Below are 22,673 nucleotides of genomic sequence, written 5' to 3' on the forward strand. Positions count from 1 at the left end.
CATCATTAAAGGTTGTTAGATTCTGGAGATATGAGATGGGTGATGTTGGTTTTGCTACCTTCAATACGAGTTTCCTTTGCTGATGTTTTTCTATGGGTTTCAAATTTTGATTATGAAAGCAAATTTCTGATTGTGGCATCTCCACACTGCACTCATTAATGCACTTCATTCTACTCAAAAACATATCATCATCAACCTTAATAGCCTCTTTTTGTGCATTATCCAAGTTTTGCAATTTCTTACGTATCAACAAGAATTTAATCTCAATTTGTAATGTAATAGTAAAAACACATAGCTGATTACTTTCATTCGGTTGGCAAGCTTGAGGAATCTTACCAACACACCTATTAAACCTATCAATAAAATATTTCATTGATTCATCCTTTTTCATCTGAATTTGAAAGAAATTCAACAACAATTTATAAGTGTCAACCACAAGCTAAAATCTTCCAAGAAATTTTACCTTTAAATCATTCCAGCCAATAATGCATCCCTCTTTCAAATTTCGAAACCATTTAACAACATCTTCGACATGGATTTCAACAAATAGTCTGACAAACACATCCTCTTCTTGTACTCTGAGAATCCCACATGCAACAATAACTGCTTTAATATGATCATTTGGGTCTTTAGTTCTATCTTCGACAAACTTCGGAAGATATTCGCTTGATTGTTTAGGTAGGCCTAAATATTGTGGCAAACCAAAAGGTCCAATTTGAGCCCACCATGGCTGAGCTGCAACCAAAGCTATTATATACTAGAATTCTTTTACCAAACATTTTTAAATTGAAACACAAAGTCGCCAATCTCTTTATACACAGAGATATTTCAAAGTCTGGAGAAATAAAAGCACTAATCTTTGATTTCAAATCCCCAGCAGAGTCGCCAAAAATCTGTTAGTTAACAGTTTTGTCCTTCTCAAATAACTATACAAATAAACTCAAAATGCCTTTAATGACAAACAAAAAGCACTAACAATGGGATAGATTATCATTGAAGTGATAAGCTTCCTCTGAATTGAGAGGTACAACTCCCTCTTAGAAGATTTACAAGGAATTAAATTGCTGATAAGCTTTTAACCAGAAAGCAATAAAGGAAAATAACATTCATCCATAGCTATGAAAATGAATGCCGAAGATTTACAAAACAAATATAAATGAAGACCATTAAATCAAAGTTTAATTGTCTGTACTTATGGATAACATTTGGACTAAAAACTTACAGAGAATGTTGTTGCTCCAATATGGCTTACTTTCAAGCACACAGTCTTGTAATAAATCCACATACACAATTAATTATAACAGAAAAGACATTAATAAACAACTGCAAAGGCTCAAAGTCCAGCTATAGTCATCAGAAGAATATCAACGACACAAAGATTGAATATATCATCTGCATTTTATTCAAGTCTGAAAATCAACTCAAAGATTGATATTTTTTGTACAAAACATTACTTAGAAAAGCTTCAAATCCTCCCTTACAGATAAAAATAAAAAATCCACTCCCTCTCACCCATAGGCTGCCGAAAGAAAAGAAAAAAAAAGAACCCCGCCTCTTTCAATGATTTTGCAATAAATAGCTACATGAGATCTTTATTCAGTTTTATAACTGGATCTTGAAAAACCTTTTAACTTTTAATTTTCACTTTCCCATTACTCTTATTTATAGCATCAAATATTTATAAACATCGGAAATATAATTCTCTAAAGTTTATAAGAATATTTGGACAGGTGGCAATTGAATATTTTAACCCAAAATGAAAATATTCTTTATGCTGGGCGGACTGAAAATGTTGGTGACAATCAAAATATGTCTCGGTGGGAGGGCCATAACTATTGTTTGTACTGTTGGATCTTTCTCAATTTTGGATATGTTAGCTCAAACCTAGTTTTCTGCATTCTGACCGGAGCTATTTCAAAAATAATGTCTGAGTCGAAATATATGTGCTACTGTGTGCAGGTCTATATGACTGTCATAAAATCAGACTTGTCAAAATAATGTTCTCAGTGATTTTCATATCTTCTGCTCTCAAACACACTGCACCATAACTTCCTTATCAGGTTATATGTGGAGTACCTCGCTCATCATTATTTTTGCCCAAGGTCACAAACATTTTTTCAATTGCTTCAGTGAGGTGAGTTTTAAAGACGTTCTTTTTCACTTAGTTGGAATTTAACACACAACTTTAACGAGGAAAAAAAATCTATGGAGACATGATACACAACTAGAGGGGCCTGACTTAAAAATTTTCAATTGGGTGGACCACAAGTGGGCCAACACACACATAACACCACTTAATCAAATCTTCATCAATCAACACGCGAACTCTCAAGAATACCAAGCAATAGCAATTCGGACTAGAAAGATGACTTGCTAAGCACCAAATCACAAACCATCTTAATGTAGTTGGATATGAACATCCAAAACATTCTGCCAAATCCACAATCAAAGATATGATCATATCAGAGCACAATGTATCAAATACAAAAATTCGTCAACCACTTAACAGAAAGGCTAAACTCCGAACCGGATCAAATAATATGATCAAGTAAACTTTTAGATCACTAAAACCAATAAGGAATGAAGTATTCTAGCATCCCAAATAGATAAACCAACCATATCAACTCAATGCAAACATCAGAACACCAAAATAGCTCTCTGCAACACCAAAACATAGGAATATGTTGACATCAATGACAACAACATATCCTACCAGTAACAATACCCAACAATCTCCCCCTTTGGCATTGATGGCTATAAATGAATGTGAAAACAATCAATACAAAGGAATGAATCAACACCACCAATGTGCAACAAACTCCCCCTAAGATCATGCACACAAAGCTTCAAAGATAGAGAAAATTTTCACATGCTTCTCTCCCTCTTTGACAACAATGCCAAAGACAAAATACACATTATGCTCTCTCCCCAAAACTCATCCTCTAATAAGGACAACCACTCCTTAGGATAAACTCACAACTAATCATCGAAATCATACCCTGACTACTCTGGCTTAGTAGCAGCACCAACTCATCAACCTCGATAAAAAGATAAAGCTCTAAAATCCACCAAATTGATGCAACTCCATGCATCTAGTTCTCATCATGAGGGGTAGAGACCCCTAACTTGCCTCTTAACTAGACAAATATATCTGGAGGCAAAGGCAGTGAAAATGTCCGCAATCTGATCCTTTGTGAATACATATTCCAATTTGACTTCCTCATCATTGACTTTCTCCCTCAAGAAATGATACTTTATGGACACATGCTTGTTTTAGAATGCAATACCAGATTCTTCAAAATATTGATAGCACTTGAATTGGCAGAATAAATAATAGTAGGCTTATCATAAATCACTCTAATATCCTTTAGCATATGCTTCATCCAAACTACCTGAGTACAGTTGCTAGCAGCAACAATGTATTCAACTTTAGCAGTAGATAAAGATACAATAACTTGCTTCTTACTGGACCATGAAATCAGTTTCTTTCCCAAAAGGAATGCTCCATTGATAGTTCTCTTCCGGTCATCTATATCACTTGCCCAATCAACATCATTGTAAGCACATAACAAGAAATTATTATTCTTCGGATACCACAAACCATAGTCAACAATCCCCTTCAAATATCTAAAAATCCTCTTCACAACAGTAACATGAGTCTCCTTACGATCTTCTTTAAATCTAGCACAAAGACAAACAACATGCATAACATCTGGTCTAGTCTGATTCAAGAACAATAATCCACCAACCATAGATCTATACAAAGTAAGATTAACTTTTTGAGATTTATCATTCTTAGACAATTTGCATGTAGTTACCATACGAGTTCCAACAAGTTTAGATTCAACTAACCCAAACTTCTTCAACAATTCCTTCACATACTTAGATTGAGAAATGAAAAGACCTTTATTGTTATGAGTAATCTGCAATCCTAAGAAGAATTTCATCTCACCTATCATAGACATCTCAAATTCCTTTCGCATATCATCAACAAAACTCATACTCAAATCATCATCACCGCCAAAAATGATATTATCAACAAAGACTTCAATAATGAAAATGTTATCATTCTCAACTTTTAAAGTATAAATTACTAGCACTAGTACCTTTACAGAATCCCAACTTTGTCAAGTATTTGTCTAATCTAGCATACCAGGGTCTAGGGGCTTTCTTAAGTCCATACAAAGCTTTCTTAAATTTGTATACCATATCTCATTCATTTGATAATAAAAATCCATCTAGTTGCTCAATGTAGACTTCCTCTTCTAGATCACCATTCAAAAAGGTTGACTTGACATCCATCTAATATACCTTGAAATTCTTGTAAGAAGCATATGCAGGGAGCAATCTAACAACTTCAATTCTAGCTACATGAGTAAAAGTATCCTCATAATCAATACCTTCCATCTGAGAACATCCCTTGCATACCAATCTTGCTGTATTTCTGACAACTTCATCGGTTTCAATCAGTTTATTCTGAAACACCCATTTAGTACCAATTACATTCTTGTCTTTAGGTCTCAGAACAAGCTCACAAGTTTTATTCTTCACAATTTGATTCAACTCTTTTTCCATTGCTTTTATCCATTTCTCATCCTTACATTCTTCTGCAACATCTTTAGGCTCAATCTTTGGAATCAGACATATCTCTTCAGCAACAATCCTTCTACTAGTCATCACACCTTTATTTTTATCACCAATAATATAATTTTCTAAATGATTCAATCTTACATACCTCAAAGTCTTCTGATTGTTGTGATTCTCAGGCTCTTGCACTTATTCACTAGCAGCAGCAATATCCACATTAACTGTCTCCACCGGATCATTCTACTTCAAGATCTTAGTCTGCACAGGCTTAGGAATATCTTCATCATCAAAATCATAACAACATGCTCTGATCTACTTTCCAAGATATTCATCCACCTTCACACTTTCACTTTCTACTATCTTTCTCAGTCTCTTATTGTAACACCGGTAGACCTTTCTCTTAGTAGAATATCGCAAGAAGATTCCTTCATCACATCTTGAATCAAACTTTCCTATATCCTCATCTCTCTTGATATAAAATTTACTTCCAAAAACTGAAATATATAACTATAGGAATATGAAAAAACCATAGCTCATAAGGATTCTTACTGGCATCACTTTTAGTATACCCCCAGTTGAATGTGTAAACAACAGTGCTAACAACTTCTCTCCAAAAGGTTTGTGCAATATTTCCTTCAGTCAACATAGTCCTTGCAACATCCAAGATAGTTTTGTTCTTTCTTTCAATAACTCCATTCTTCTGAGGGGTTATAGGAGCAGATAATTGTCTTCTAATGTCATCCCTCTCACATAATGTATCAAACTCTCCTGATGTAAATTATCCTGCTCTATCAGATCTCAAACATTTCATCTTCATTCTTGTCTCAATCTCCACTCTGATTTTGAATCTCCAACGCTTCTAATTTCTGCCTTAGAAAGGTAACCCACATCATCCTCGAGTAATCATCAATCAAAAACATGAAATATCTATCACCCTGCATGCTTCTTACTCTTGTAGGACCACATAAGTTAGTATGCACTAGATCTAACAATCCACTAGATGAATATAACTTACTCTTAAATGAAGTTCTTGTTTGTTTTCCCATTTGCCATTCCTTACATACCGGATTAGCAAGCTTCACAATCTTAGGTGAATCTCTAACAGCTTGAGTAGAACTTATCCTTATCATGTAGTCAAAGTTAACATGACACATTCTCCTATGCCATAACCAACTTTCATCAATCTGAGCAATCAAGAAACTTTTCTCACCAGCATTCAAGTGGAAGATATTACTTTTAGTCTTAGTACCTGATGCAATCTCTATACCAAAGGCATTTATGATCTTACATTTACCATTCTTGAATTGAAAATCATATCCCTTGTCAGCCATCTATCGAACATTCAAAAGATTATGCTTCAAACCTTCATCATACAAGACATCATCAATATTATGCTTACCACTGAAAGATAAAACCTCCACCATGAATCACACAAGCTTTATAATATCCAAATATCACTATGCCACCTTCATACCTTTCCATACTCATAAATTTGCTTTTATCACCTGTCATATGATGTGAACAAACCTATGTCAATCACCCATTCGTCTTTATCCTTAATCTTATCAGCTAAAGCTTTCTCTTGAACAATGTAGCTGGTAGGATTCACTGATACTGGATCATCTTCCTTGATAGCAATAAATACAAATTTGTCTTCTGAATTCCCATTCTTTGATTCTTCATTTATTACACCTTAATCATCAACATAATAGCATCTCTTCTTATTTCTAAACTTATGGTAGGGCTTATCATTCTTATCATGCTTCTCATATATATCATACTTATCGGATCTATCATGCCTTTCAAATTTATCATTCTTATCATATCTAGACATTCTCTCAAGGCACCTAAAAGAAAAATGTCCTATATTATTACAAGAGAAACATTTCAAAGGTAACTTTCCATCATACTTACTGGCTCCCTTAGGTAATCTTTGAGAAATAAGGACTTCAAGCTCATCCAATTCTTTTTCTTTCTCTTCCATCTCTTTCTTCTCTCTTTCAAACCTAGATACCCAACATGAACTTTCTCTCGGATCATACTTCTGTTTCCCGGATATGGAGGCCCTGAATGCAGTCTCAGATTTACCATGTGATTCTCCAAAATCACTCAACTCAAATGTAGAAAGCTTTCCAACTGACATGTCTCTAGTCATTGTAGTCACACTTCAGAATTCATCAATAGCAGCTACTTTATGTTTCTAAGGAGGCAATGATCTAAGCACCTTAGCAACAATCTCATCTTCTTCAAAGGTTCCACTGGTGCACCTGATGTTCATGAAAAGATTATTCACCTTATCCATAAAAGATGTTATGTTTTCATCTTCTCACATGTTCAATGCTTCATATTTCCCTTTCAAACTCTACAACTTAGCAACTTTGACTTGCGCATCTCCTTCATACAAGGTCTCTAGCTTCTTCTAGATCTCATGTGCAGTCTTCAGACCCATCACATTAGTCATCTCTGAATCGGTCAAGGCACTCAACAAATCTTCCTTAGATTTTATGTCATGTTCAACATCCTTGATCTTAGTAGTAGTAATCGGTCCATTCAGAGGAACATTGTAGACATTCTTTGTAATCTTCCAATACTCATCTCCAAGACATTTCAAATAAACTTCCATCTGGTCCTTCCAAATAGTGTAATTACTTCCATCAAATCTCACTCTTTTTATTGAACACATAGGCTGCCATCCCAGATCTCTTCAAGAGCTAAATCTTCTTCCAGAGGATCTAGCTCTGATACCAATTGTTGGTAGTAACAATGAAGGAAAAATGAAGGCTCCAACCCTTAAGGAAGGTTCACTACCTTACAATAATGATTGGACTACAATCCAGATTACATGAACTGCAAAAATACCATCTGCTAATGCTTGATGATAATTCCAGTTAAGCTCTTTTGTAAACACTATCAAACCCCTACTAGGGTAAACATTGACATTGTAAAATGTAATAAGCCCTCATTCCACGTTGAAACTAGGCCAGTACTTGGTGTAATGAAGGGTCATATCATGTATTTACTTTCTTTTTTCTTGCAGGGTCCCATGCTAAAGTTTGCACGTGCCAATTGATGTCAAAGTGTTGATTTGACAGTGCATCATCTGGAAACATAAAGTTTTCATGAAGATTTGAATGATATAAAAGCAACAAAGGTATTGAATGGTGTTGCAAGTGAAGAGAGGGATGAGTAGGGATCCCCTTGGAATGATCCAAGTGTGATATGATCCAAGTGTGACAATTAAACCATGTTGTTTTATGGTTGTCCTAACCTATGCATTGATTGTCCTAGTTTTTTACAGTGCATTGAGATCAACGCACTTTAGAAGACTATGAGTGGGTTGTGTATACACATAAAAATGGCTATGAGCGATTAAATAAATATTTAATATTTATTCTTCTATTAAATAGTTAATTTGAAAAGATTAATTTATTTAATTCATTTCCTATCTTTCTATTAATTAATTTAATTGAAATATTTTATTAATTAATTCATCTATCTTATTCCTCTAATTAATTAAATATCTAATATTTAATTATTCTTTTGATCAATTACTTAAATATCTAATATTTAATTATTATTCTGATCAATTATTTAAATATCTAATATTTAATTATTTCCTTCAATCATTTGAATATCTAATATCTAATGATTATTCTTCTATCCTATAGTCTCAAATATTAAATAATTCTGAATTATTTAATCCCTTATCCAACTCATCCTTCCATCTCCACTTCATCTTTCCTTTGCCAACTCATCCATCATATGGCTAAATTAATTCAACAAAATTAAAATAAATAAAACATTTATTAGCCACTTATCTTCAACCTCCAAATTTAATGAAATATTGTGTACGTACACATATTTCATAACCTCCTATATTCTCTCCAATATCCCTACATCTTAGGAAGGACTTGAGTCCACTTGTCCTCTCATGCCTAAATTTTCTCCAACCATCCCTAGATTCCTTCAGTCAGCAACCCAGTCAAGGTGAGATGAGTGACACTTGTCTTCTCCTTCCCCCTTTCTCTCAACCTTCACCTTTGCTCACAACCATCCAAATCCATAGATCTGATCATGATCGTTGATATGAGCCACATCATCTTATCCTCTCAAGGTCTATAAAATCAGGAGTTTTAGTTGAGAGAGAGTTAGACTTCAAGTGAATTTGCAAGCTAATCATTTGTAAAACTTATGCATCCATGAGTTTTCAATCTTGAAGCAAATAGCAATTAGCACTTTAACATAATCATTTAGCATAGTCATTTAGCATTGCATATCATAGTATCAGTTAACTATCAGTTATCAATCCATTCTTCATATGCCATCTTGGAAGCTATCAGTGCTTGTCTGAGAGCACACCATCTGCAACCAGGAACAATGGAGTTAGGACACAATGAGACATAAACCATGAAGGTAAAAATAACATTTTTATTTCATATATATTTCATTTAGTTTCATTGGTTGAGTTTGGATTTCCTGTAGCATTTCCATTGGTATTTTGTGAAACTAACTTGTTGCAAGTAGCATTCTGAGGATGAAATTCAAGTCGACACATTTTGGTGCCCACCGTGGGGCTACAAGACCTCGCATATACATTTAATATTCTAAAAAAAAGCAAATTTAACGCATTTGTAATGCAGATTCAAGCATGTGTGAATTCTGACAGTGCTTTTGTTTGATAGGTTAGCGCATATGTCCTTTAGGTTAGCGCATCTGTCATGTAGGTTAGCGTTTTTGTCCGAGAATCCATGCATTTGATCTATAGGTTAGCGCATATGTCCTTCATGTTAGCGTTTTTGTCCTATATGTTAGCGTATTTGTCAGTTGGGTTAACGCTTATGTTAGAGAATTCTCGCTTCTTAGTCCATAGAGCAGTGCTTTTGTAGTGCAAGTTAACGCGTTTGCTTTGTAGGTTAGCACTTTTGAGGTGAAAGATAGTGCATTTGTTAAGACAACGATTTTGTTGGCAACTGACAAAATTTGTTTGCGGGTCTGAATGTCCCAAAGCTTAAATTTTTCAAACTACTGACATGCATGTGCAAGATTGTGTTTAACGTAAATTTTATGCATTTCCTCATCTAGTTAATTAAGAGCTCTATTTTGGAAAGTAACACATCATGTCTTGTTCATTTAGTTTAACTAAGGGGATAAATTGACAGCATGCAACTTGCATTTTGAGTGATTTATTTAAAATAGTTGCACATAGACTTTAAAAGGTTAAAATAAACTTGTGTTTTCCGTGTTTGATGAAGAAGTAGGGAAGTATGCTCTCACCATCATACGGTGATCATAAAACCAGACCTACTTTCTTTATGTATAATCTTTAGAGGGCTTGCCTTCCTGAGCTTTCCTAAGGGGGCCAGTGAGAGGGGAACGACCTGAAGTGGAAACGGGCTAATATCGAATCCTTCCAATCCACTCTAAATAAATCGTGTTTGTGACGAAAGTCTCAAACAACATGTGCTAATAAGTTCATACCAACACTATGTTTCCCCATAAACCCTATAGAGCGTAACCTCTATAGGCTGGGAACCATCTGTATTTACAGAGCTGAAAGTACCGCATGTATGGCCACATGACCAGAAGCCTTTACTAAAAACCACTTGTACTAGTTGCCAAAATCCTTCTAGTTGTTGGCACAGGAGGTTAGACCTCTGAAGCGACTCACACACATACGGTTCTTAGTAGAGATATAAATTTTTTCATGGGGATTTTTCATGGAAATTGGTGCTTCGGTGCCCCGGAGAAGTGAGTGACAAGGGTGGAGCCAGTGGGGTCAAGCATCTAAATATCCGCTTTGAATAGTGTAGCCTAGAGGGAAATCTCATGTGAATTCAACAATTATTGCCTCAGCCTGCCATAAGATTTGTACTTGCTTGTGCATTTTTTTATTAAACATTGTGTCTTCTATGTCTATAACATGTTCCAAATGATAAAAAATTGAAGAAAATCATTATCTACGAGTGAGCAAAAATCCAACCAATTGCCGGAAAAAATTGATCAAAAGGGTAGTACAAAGGCTTTCCAACATTTGAAAACCAAATCAAACTAAAGTGTCAAAACATCACTATCAAAATACTTCTTGAGTAGATTTGTCTCTAAACCATCATGTATTTTCAAACTAGCTCAACAACTGGGTCACTAATCCAACAATCTATTCCCGAAAGGTTTCTATAAGCATAAACATTCAACAAGCTATTGATTCAGACATCTTAAGTGCAAAATATCAACATCATTGTCAAGTCCCTCATCAGGATAATCAAATCCTCTATCACGAAGCTTGGTCAATTTATCCTATGTTCATAATCTTGGATATATCTTTCCTATTTTGAACCTAGGTTTTATCAAAATCAGAATTGCACCAACATTGGAATCAAACAAACATGTAAACTATTAGATGCTTATATGACTTTTAAGGATCACCTAAAGAAAAGAAAAACTAGTTATAAAGCTGCTCAAAAAAGAATAAGATTCTTGTATATCAATCGCAAGATCTTATTAAAACATAGGACATTCCTACACCGTTTTCGCCACTACTTATGTGGTTGCAGTACAAAGTTTGATGGAGAAATTTTGCAAGGACATGTTTTTCAACAAAGAGACGCTTTATCACAACAAACAAACAATAGCGGTAAAATCAACAAATAGAGCAAGAAGATAATCTTGTATTCCAAACTTTTGGGTATACCGCTGTTGACAAAGAAGCAGTCAATAATACCATTAGAGACCTTGAGCAAGATTTCAAATTTGATAGGCTAATGGAAAAATTATTAGCAAAACAAAAAGAGAAATATCTCTTGATGTTGGCAAAAGTTGAAGCTAAATTACCACAAGAATTTAACATAGAAAGCTTGAAACAAGATGTGGAGGCTAGTAACACCCAGAACACAGATGATCCAAATAACGAAGATGCGAATAAAGAAAGTCATGAAGAGACAAGAAAAGAAAGGGATGACACAAGAAAAGAGAGTAGTGATAAAAGAACTTACGAAGAAATAAAGAGAAACTATATGAATAATCCATTGTTAAACCTTACTCAACAAATGCGAACTCTACAACAACAGATACAAGATATGAAAAATGGAACAAGCTCCAAGAAGTATTCATTGGAAGATATATGCCCATATCCTTTCGATAAAAATTTGAATATGATACCATTTCCACAACATTGTGAGATCCCTAAATATGACAAATACGATGGAAAATCCAATCTTCAAGATCACATTAGGGAGTTTTGTACTATAAGTATGGAATTTTCCCACGATGAAACTTACCTTATGCGTCTTTTTCATAGGAGTTTAAATGGACAATCAATGGAGTGGTTTTCAAGATTACCATCCGGAATCAAATCTTTTGAAGAACTTGTGAATAGATTTATTTCACAATACTCCTACAATATAAGGAATCAGATAACAATGTTGGATCTATGCAATGTTAAACAAAAGAATGGTGAATCTTTTATGATCTTCTTACAACGATGGAAATGCATGTTTAATAGGTATCCAAGAGATGTGCTTGATCAAGAAAAAATGGACATATTCATTGATAATATTATCAATGAAATGAGTTATCGACTAAGAATGCAATGTCCTCCCTCCTTTGCCAAGATGATTGAGAATAGTCTGAAAATAGAGAACGTGATGGTAATGAAAGGAGAGCTAAAACTTTACAATAATTCCTACAACAATGACAAGCCCAAGTTCTAGTCAAAGAATAGGAATGTTAGCAATGGAGGAAATGACGATAATAGTGCTACAAAACAACAACAACAACAACCAATTTTTAATCTATCAAGTCAAATCCCAAGCAATAACAATCAAGAACCATTGGAATCATCTTTAAAAACTCTTCTTACCAACAAATTGATTGTTTTACCGGAAGCAAGAAGTTATGAACCACTAGTCAAGCCAAATTGGTGGAATGACAATCATTTTTGCAATTACCATCTGAATAAAGGACACCAAACAAATGATTGTCAAAGATTGAAACACCTTATCTAAGATCTAATCAATAGTGGAACTATCACAGTGGATAGCCACAAGACAAATGAATCACACCTAGCTTTCAAAACTCCACTTCCAAATTATGACAAAGGTGAACCATCCCAATTAAAAGATGACAAAGGAAAAGCCAAAGTGAACTACACTTATACATATGATGATGTGGTAAATGTTATCATTGTTAAAGATAATCCACCTTTAGAGCCAATCAATGTTATTACGAGAAGGAAAGCAAAGGTTACCTTTCCAGGTATAACAAAAGACCCAACATCTACTTCACAACAATACAATTTAGTAGAGAAATTACAAAGAATACCCACTCAAATATCAATTTTGGAACTTCCCAATGTTTCACCTATGCATAAGGAAATTTTGGAAAAAGCTTTAGTGGAAACAACAATTTCAAAAGACTTCAATATAGATCAGTTTCAAAATATGGTGGGACACCTTATAGCCCCTCATTGCTTATCATTTTATGAAAATGATGATGCATCCTTACAACATCCTCACAATGCTCCCTTACATGTTGAAGTCACTATTAATAAAACACGTGCCAAACACGTACTCATAGATGGTGGAGCCGGCTAAAACATTTGTGCATTAAGTTTGATAAAAGCTTTGGGATATTTGGAAAATGCAGTGTATCAAAGAAGAAAATAACCATTAAGGCTTATGATGAAGCATAACGTTCTTCTAAAGGAACTGTGGTGTTACCAATCAAAATAGGACCCGTGGAAAGCAATACATTGTGTCAGGTTTTAGATTTGAACCTCTCTTACAACATTCTTTTAGGAAGGCCATGGATTCACAATATGCAAGCAGTTCCTTCTACGTATCATCAATGTGTAAAATTTACTCATGAAGGACAAGAGATCACTATAATTGCAGATTCTAGTCAATATTGCAATAATTTGAAGCCGACACAAGATACAAAAGTTCCACATAACAAAAAATCAGTATATCCTACCAAAGAAATTCAAGAAAAGTTATGGGAAACCTTTGAGAAAATGCTCAAATTAAATGATGAAGGAATGGGAAAATATTCTTTGCATAATTTTCCACTTTCCCCTAAGTCATATGGAAAGCCTACAAATATCCAATCAAAGACCTTAAAGAAATCAAAAGATATGTTTAATAGAACATTTGTTAGAGCTGGAACTCTTGATGAAGAAACCGAAGACAAAGACATTCTTGGTTGGTTGTACAAGGATGAAAATGAAACTATAGAAACAACTGCAAAAGTTAATATTCCCATAAAACAATATGGCAAAGGTTATGAAATCATGCAAAAAAATGGGATATGAAGGAAAAGGACCAATTGGTAAACGAAATCAAGGTATTTCAGAACCAATTTGTCTCTACTCACAATCTAAAGAAGATAAGTCAGGACTTGGATATCTAAAGTTAAATCAAAAGCACCATAATTATCAACAATCAAAGTAGAGAAAGAAATCAATCTGTAAAGAAGAAAATTGGCAAGAAAAACTACATCAAGCAGCAAAAATAGTATCCAATGAACAAAAGAAACAAGAAGGACATGAGAAGCAAGAAGAAGATATTACCATCAAAGGAAAAGAAGAATCTTCTCAACAAGTTCAAGAAATACAAGCAAATGCAGAATCTGAACAAGATATTCGTGAAGCAGTTTAAATAGAGATGGCAGAAATCAAGGAACTTTTTGCACCATGTAACATCCCTGTATGGTATAGTGGGGTAGTCCTAGACCACGGTTCAGAGACAGATTCAAATGAGTATGAATGGGGTCCAGATGTCTTATCTAGTACGTCAAGTAAAGAAAACAATGAAGAACAAACAACTACTACAGAGGAAGACTTATCTATTACAAAACAAAAGATGGAGTTAGAAAGAAGACGAGAAGAACTCAAAATTCAGAGAAAAGAGGCATATACAAAACAATAAAGGAAAGGGAATGACAAAGACAAAGAAGTAATGCCACAAGAAGTAAAAACAGAGATAGATCAAGTATCTGGAAATATCATATTTCAATCAAATAAGTAACATGCTGTATCAGGATGTGGCAGACCCATAGAAGAATTAAGAAATAGTCAAGTAGGATTGACTATTAGTCCAAAAGAAGTTGAGTTTGAAAGGAGACAAAATCTAGCAAAAGAATTCTCTTTATTATGTACACAAGTATGTCAACTCCAAAATGCAAATGAAGTCATTGAAAATAATCAAGAAGGAATTTGTAGTATAAAGACGTGTGTGTTGATATAATCCATTCATTTAAGGGACAAACGTCAGCTGAAGAAACACTTGAGTGTGAGCTACAAAATACTAATACTGACTTTGTTAGAACTAATTGGAAGACACTTGGGAGAGACAATTCTCAAAATCATTCAATCTACGACATTACCTACTCTATGCAAAATTATGATCATTATGTCATGAACTTTGAAACACCTAACAATGACAATGATTACGACTTACCCCTTCTTCATCCTGAACTATTTGATTGCGATAATTTAGAAAACCCTAAATTAGATGTCTTTTCCAATGATCATGACTTAGCCGTGTATCTTAATGTTATCGAACCTATAACACCTAAGATATCTTCCATTGCAGAATCAAGTAACATTTCTCGTAGTCAGGAGAATGCTAAACTTTCCAGTCGCAAAATTGAAATAAAACAAGGAAAGAGATCTACTATTAAAACCATTTCATGGCAAAACTAGATCAATCAAAAGGGAAAATAAAGGACATATCTGATGGTGAAAACCTCTTTGAGGTGCCAGAAGATGGAAAGTTTGACATTCTTTCTGCATATTTTCAGGAGAGATCTGCTATCCTAATAGAACCAACAGAAGCTGTAAACATTGGTACATCAAAGGACCCTAAAATACTTCATTATGTTGCTTCATTATCAAATGAAGAGAGGAAAAAATACATGGAATTCTTTAAACAAAGACATATAAATTTTGATTGGTCCTATGCAGACATGCCAGGAATTAATCCAGATATTATCATGCATCATCTTAATGTGGATTTAAAAGAAAAACTAGTTAAGCAAAAGCTAAGAAAGATGCATCCACACATTGCTCTTCTTGTAAAAATCGAGCTGAAGAAACTATTAGATGTGGGTTTTATAAGACCTGTTGCTTATCCAAAATGGGTTTCAAGTATTGTACCAATGTCAAAACCAGATAAAAGCATAAGAGTTTGTATAGATTTCAGATATCTAAATAAAGCATGTCCCAAAGATGATTTCCCGCTACCAAACATTGATATAATTGTGGACTTATCAACAAGACATGAGATGTTTTCATTAATGGATGGCTTTTCGAGATATAATCAAATAAGAATTGCACCTGAAGATCAAGAAAAGACAGCTTTCACTTGTGCATGGGGAACGTATTGCTGGAATGTTATGATATTTGGGCTTAAGAATGCAAGAGTGACTTATCAAAGGGCTATGACGATAATTTTCTATGACATGATGCATACATTTATGGAAGATTATGTAGATGATAAACTTGCAAAATCACATACAAGACAAGAACATTTAAATATCTTAAGCAAGATTTTTGACACGCTGGAAAGATATCAATTAAGATTAAATCCAAAGAAATATGCATTTGGAGAAACCTCTGGAAACCTTCTTGGGTACATTATATCAGCTCGTGGAATTGAAGTAGATCCTGAAAAGGTCAAAGCCATCATGGAGATGGAGTCACCTAGGAACATAAGTGAATTGCGATCTTTAAAAAGAAGATTGCAATCAATTAGGAGATGTGTCTCTCAATTAGCAGATAGATGTCGTCCATTCACCCATCTTCCACATAAGAATATTCCATTCAAATGGGATCAAAGATGTGAAGAATCTTTAATGCAAATCAAAGAATATCTCATGAATCCTCCAGTACTAGTATCACCAACCAAAGGGAAGCCATTGTTGCGCTATATCTCAGTGACAAATGTATCATTAGGAGCTCTCCTAGCTCAACATGATGAAGAAGGAAAAGAAAGAGCAGTGTATTATATCAGTAGAATGCTTGTTGGCTATGAATTAAATTATTCCTCAACCGAGAAGACATGTCTAGCAGTTGTGTTTGCAACTCAAAAGCTACGACATTATATGTTGATTCATTTTGTGAAACTAATAGCAAAGATAGATCCACTAAAGTATTTGTTGAGCAAGTCAACATTGACAGGAAGACTAGTCAAATGGGTTATGATACTGAGTGAATTTGATATAGAGTATGTTGACCAAAAAGCTATCAAGGGACAGGTCATTGTTGATCAATTGGTTGAAGCTCTTTTACAAAATAACATACCATTGCACATTGAATTTCCTGATGCAGACATTCTGAAAGTAAGTACAAACTTTTGGGAAATGTACTTTGATGGTTCTTATACACAATATGGATTAGGCGTAGCAATCTTTTTCATCACACCTTAGGGACACACAATTCCGAAATCATATTGACTGCGGTTTCCATGCACAAACAATACTGTAGAATATGAAGCATTAACTATTGGGCTCAAAATGGCCATTGAATGGAATGTCAAAGAATTACATGTCTATGATGACTCACAGCTTATCATCAACCAAATAAATGATGATTATCAAACTAAGGATGATAAACTCATGCCATACAAACAACAGGTAGAGGAGTTTAAAGAACACTTTAAAGACATATCATTCACCCAGATTCCAAGAAATGAGAATAAAGTAGCAGATGCAATGGCTACAATAGCATCTCTCTTGCAAAATAAGGAGAATCAACATCATTACAAATTTCTCATGGATGATATCTTAACCCCTACCATTCAATCCCAGCATATCTACCGAATTTGCCATATATCAGGAACCAGTCAATCCTTATACGATCAAACTTATCAGTACTTAAAAGAGAATATCCTTCCTCTTGACCTATCCCGCAATCAGAAAAACGAATTTTATCTGTCAGTCCTCTCGCTATACTATTATTGCAGATATCTTATATAGGCGTGGTCTAGATGGTACTTTGTTGAGATGTCTTAAACAAGAAGTATCTGAGAAAGTTCTTAACAAAGTTCATGCAGGTATTTGTGGCACACACTCAAGTGGCTTAACACTGGCTAAGAAACATCTTCATATGGGTTACTATTGGCCTACTATGGAGAGAGATTCATTCACATATGCTAGGAAATGAAAACAATGTCAGATCCATGGGAATCTCATTCATGCACTAGCACAAGAATTATATCCTATGACAGGATCATGGCCATTTTATCAATGGGGCCTTGATTTGGTAGGAAAGATAAATCCCTCATATTCTAATGGACATAAGTTTATTCTGACTGCTACTGAATATTTCACTAAATGGATTGAAGCAGTGCCTCTAACAAAAGTGACAGGAAAACAAATATCATCATTCATTTTGAATTATATAATCTGTCGCTATGGAGTTCCTATGACCATTATCACTGATAATGGAAGACCATTCAAGAATCAAGATGTGAAGGAGCTATGTGAACAATTTCATATCCAACATACGTTTTCTACTCCATATTATCCACAGGGAAATGGTCAAGCTGAGGCATCAAACAAAACTATCTTGAAAATTTTAAAGAAAACAACCAATGAAGCTGGAAAAGATTGGCACATTCAGCTAAATCCTGCTCTATGGGCATACCGAACCAGCATATGCACTCCAATAGGGGTAACTCCATATTGTTTGGTCTATGGATCAAAAACCATATTGCCTATATAAGTAGAGATACCTTCTCTACGAGTATCCTTGAAAGGTCTTATACCGGAAGAAGAAGAATGAGTCTCTCGACTCCAGGAACTTGAACTGATTCAGGAACATCGTCAAAATGCAACAGATCATTTGAAATCATATCAACAAAGAATGGCAAGAAGTTATAACCACAAGGTCAAGCCAGGCATTTTTCAGATTGGAGATATAGTTCTAAGGGAGAATCCAAGAAATCAGCAAGACTGAGAAAAGAAGGGAAAATCCGAACCAAATTGTCTAGGACCTTTTGCCATAGTAGCAGCATATGGATCGAGAGCATACAAGTTATCTACCCCTGAAGGTGATTGGTTTGATGAACCTATCAATTCTATCCATCTCAAGAAATTCTATGCTTGAGATATAAAGTCCTCGAAAAAATCAATAAAAAGCATATAAAGTCCCAAAGAAATGAGTAAAAATCAGAAAAGCAAAAAATCCCTAAAAAGCATAAAACAGTGAAAAAAAGAAAAAAAAATGCAATAAATTTAGATAGTGAAAACTTGGTAAACATGCGCTATCTAAAAAGTGAGTTCCTCCATCTATGAAATCGCTTTGCGCACCTATCTACTCCATCATATCGCATCTATCGCTTCCATCTATCCTAGCTTATCCATTTCATCTTTCACATCCATTACTTTGAACCATTGGCAAAAAATATGCATCTTACCAGCAATTATCAATCTTTGACACACTTCTCATACTCACTCTCTTAGATCTTATCAGAATCAATCAATCTGCATTTGTATCCCGCCATAGTTTGGATCTTGATCAATTCATATATCCATAATAAATTTTTCTTTCCGCTGGAGGCAAAATCCTAATTCCTTTTTCTAAGGTGATCTTTTGAATCTTTGAAAATCTAAAACATTCGAAAAACTCAGAAAAACCAAAAACACCTAGGGTTTTGAAACAAATAATGAGAAACAAAGCAATGAAAATCAAGGCCTCTTGTAATAACTGAATTGTGAAACTCAGAAAACGAAGGATCAACCAACAAGTAATAAAGGATTATCAAAGATCATTCATCAAGATGATTATATCAGTTAATGACCATGAGAACATGTGAATGACATACAAGATTTAGTGTTTATATCTTGATTTTATTGCTAATCATGTACTCTATACGACTCGAGGATGTCCATGAATAGAGAAGCTATGATGGGGCATGATTATTTTCTTTGATTGATGTCTGTGGTTTATCTCTTACTAAAGTATGTACTTGTCTAAGGATATGATCGGCAAAAGATCAAGGAGGACGTTCCAAGTCATGCATGAAAGGAGATAATCCTTGTCTGTTCTGCAAGCAATACTCAGGTCAACTTGATTCATTTTATCAAGTTGCTTGTATTAACTTGTTATATCAAAATCCATGTAAGAAATACTCAGGTCATCTTGGATCATTATGTCAGGTTGCTTGTATTTTCTTACAACATTTTAAAGCTCAATGATGAAATCACGCACTGTTATAAGATAACATATGAAGAATGGCAGTATCACATTTTAGTTAGATCATTTTAGATTAGTTCATTATTCGTCTGCATTATAAGCATTTCATTTCATTTACAGATCAACGGTCACGAATAAAGATTGAGTATACTTGGACAAACAAAAAACAATTTGCATTTGATCATTTTAGGTGCATTCATTTTTTTAGAATCATTTTAATCATCATATATTTCATTTAGTTGCATTAGTTTGCATTAAATTAAGTGCATTTCATTAATCATGTAGTGTATCATCATTATTATTTGCATTATCATTAAAAGTTTATTAAAGATCATTTAGTTGCATCTTTGCACATAGATTCATAATCATTATAAGCATTACATATAAAAAATCAAAAATATTTGAATAACATATTACATAATCATTCATTTGCATTTGCATCATATACATTAGTAATCATTTTCAATTGCATCAAAAAATCAAAAGTATTCATCATTGCATCATATAGATCATCATCATAATGAAAACAAAAGAAAAGATCATCATCCATGTAATCAATTCATATAGAACATCATCATATAGAATAACATACATAATAAAAATCATCATATAGAGTCCATGTCTGCATATAAATCATCATAAAACAATAAAAGTCCAAGTATACAATGATATGAGATCAAAAGTACAAATGCCTCATCAATACAAAGTCAAGTTAAGGTTGTCCTGTACCACTACAACTTGACTATGTCCGTCTCTGTGGCTGTGGACGAGAAGATCCTCCAAATGTCTCCCATGATCACCACTCCTCTAAGGAGGTCCCATGACTCCACCACTGCCAGTATCCATCAACATGGTGGTATGATAGCTACCTGCTCTCTAGCTCTTTGCGACTACATCCTCATATAGTCGTCGCCAACGGGAAGTCTCCTTTCTGACCCGAATTAGTGCTCTAACAGAATCAACTGAGAGAGTGCCCGATCCAACCTGTTGGATATGATCAAGATGGCCCTGAGTATCTTGTTGTCTCCTAACAACTATGTGTCTCTGTGTCACGAGTGTTTGTATCTATGCTCTAAGACTATCAATGGTCTCCCGCTCTAGCACATCCTGTTGTGGCACATGAACCCCAATACCCTCATCTCCACCTCCATGTCCACCTGCGGGAATCTTAGTCCGAGTAGCTCTCAAAACCCGTTGTCTAATGAGTGGAACATAATCCTTTGGATCCTCATTCTCTCCACCATGAGCTGCAATAACCCCAGGGTCTGGCTGAATTTGACCAAAATCAATGCCTCTCCCGCAACCCCCATCCAGTCCAGTCATCCTACCTCCTCCTCTCAATGGCAACCCTCTTAGTGATCTCATCCTTGCCCTGCTAGTATCCCTCCCAATCCATCCACCATCTCTCCCACCCATAGGACGCGATCTCCCAATCCTGCCAACTGGTCCAAATGGTCCTCCACGGACTCTCAATCAACCTCCTCTCCGTCCAGGTCTCCTACTGCCACCACCTCCATCCCCACCCTCATCTCCACCTCCCCCAGCCTCCTGAGCAGCTCTAAGCTCTTGTCTCCATCTCCGTCTCCGTCTCCTGACACCTGGATCATCTAAATCGTCATCCTCATCTCCTGAGCTGGGAGGAGGATCTATTGGATCAGTAATACGAGGAAATGGATGAGCTAGTATGTACTAAGTGTAATCTGTAGTAACACCAAGATCAAGAATGTGTAATCTCATATCATAAGCCACTCTCGGAGTAGCAAGAAACTCTGCGTGAGCAATCTCAAATGACAAAGAAAGTCCCCAATCACGCCTATCTTTGTACCACCGAGCATATATCGTGACACCAGTAGGCATAGGCTGAATGATCCCAAATTGTCTAAGAATGCGACTCATCAACTTTCTCTCAACAATGTAAGGAGTCCAACCAATAAGATATCTACTCTGCATAATAAATGGTAATGTACATGCATCATCCATCCATGGCTCACAATCAACATATGGTCTCCAAGTAACACTATCCAATGAATCAAGAACCCAACGCCAATAATCCATCTTACCCAGCTTATGCTGAGTAAGAATACTTGCATACGGATAAACATATGGCTGTCTCTCTCTACAAACTCTATGATGGATAGGTCGAGTAATAGCAATGTGCTCCCAGCACCAGATCTGCAAAAGTGTGCATCCTGTCGATAGACTAGCACTCTCATCATAAATAACCTGATGAAGATCATGATATAAATGAGCAAGCATACAAACACCCCACGCATATTGAGTCCGATATTGCATAATGCTCTAAAGAATCTCACCCCAACCAACAGAAAAACCTCGAGATCTCCTATCTGGACAAATAAATCCCCCAATCAAACCTACAAGAATAACAGGGAGAGTCTCGTAATACATAATCATATCCTCCCATTGGATATCTCCTCTCCCTATGCTCTCATCACCAAATACGGCTCGGCACGCCTCTATCCCTCCTCGATCCTGAAAATCATACTGAACTAGCTCACCAGTCACTGGGATATGAAGAATCTTATACACATCCTCAAGCGTTACACTAATCTCACCCGTGGGCAGGTGGAAAGTGTTATGCTCGCTATGTCATCCCTCGACTAACGTTGTCAACAAACCCCTATTATGGGTAATATCAGGCATGTATAACAGATGGCGTAATCCACATGCATCTATATGTCTAACCTCTTCCTGTGTAAGCTCTGGCACTAAGTGCTACATCGCTGGGAATTTCTCCCGACATTGGAGAACATCAAGTTTCTCCTATTTACAAAGAGCATTCGATCAATCATCACTCATTTATCTATCAAATCAAATAGATCACTAATCTATCATATTGATCTTTTCAAAATGAAGCAAATTAGGCTATCAAATCATT

The 22,673-nt window shown here is 35.2% G+C and overlaps 1 protein-coding gene across 4 annotated transcripts in view; it reads right to left on the minus strand.

Moving 5' to 3' along the window:
• Positions 1–517: 517 nt before the first annotated feature.
• Positions 518–22,673, minus strand: part of LOC131859680 (uncharacterized) — an 81,389-nt gene continuing 59,233 nt past the window's right edge. Inside the window, exons 4-5 of one of the 4 annotated variants that reach the window (XM_059213719.1) lie at positions 12,443–12,533; positions 11,714–12,265 (exon numbers count right to left, since the gene is read on the minus strand). In XM_059213719.1, the coding sequence (XP_059069702.1) occupies positions 12,486–12,533 (48 nt within the window). In that variant the 3' untranslated portion in view covers positions 11,714–12,265; positions 12,443–12,485. Of the gene's footprint in view, positions 736–8,776; positions 8,950–11,713; positions 12,266–12,442; positions 12,534–22,673 lie in introns of those variants that run through there. The other 3 variants (XM_059213718.1, XM_059213720.1, XM_059213721.1) reach the window with 3 other exon arrangements.

The sequence above is a fragment of the Cryptomeria japonica genome, chromosome 10 (assembly GCF_030272615.1).
Source record: "Cryptomeria japonica chromosome 10, Sugi_1.0, whole genome shotgun sequence".
NCBI lineage: Eukaryota > Viridiplantae > Streptophyta > Pinopsida > Cupressales > Cupressaceae > Cryptomeria > Cryptomeria japonica.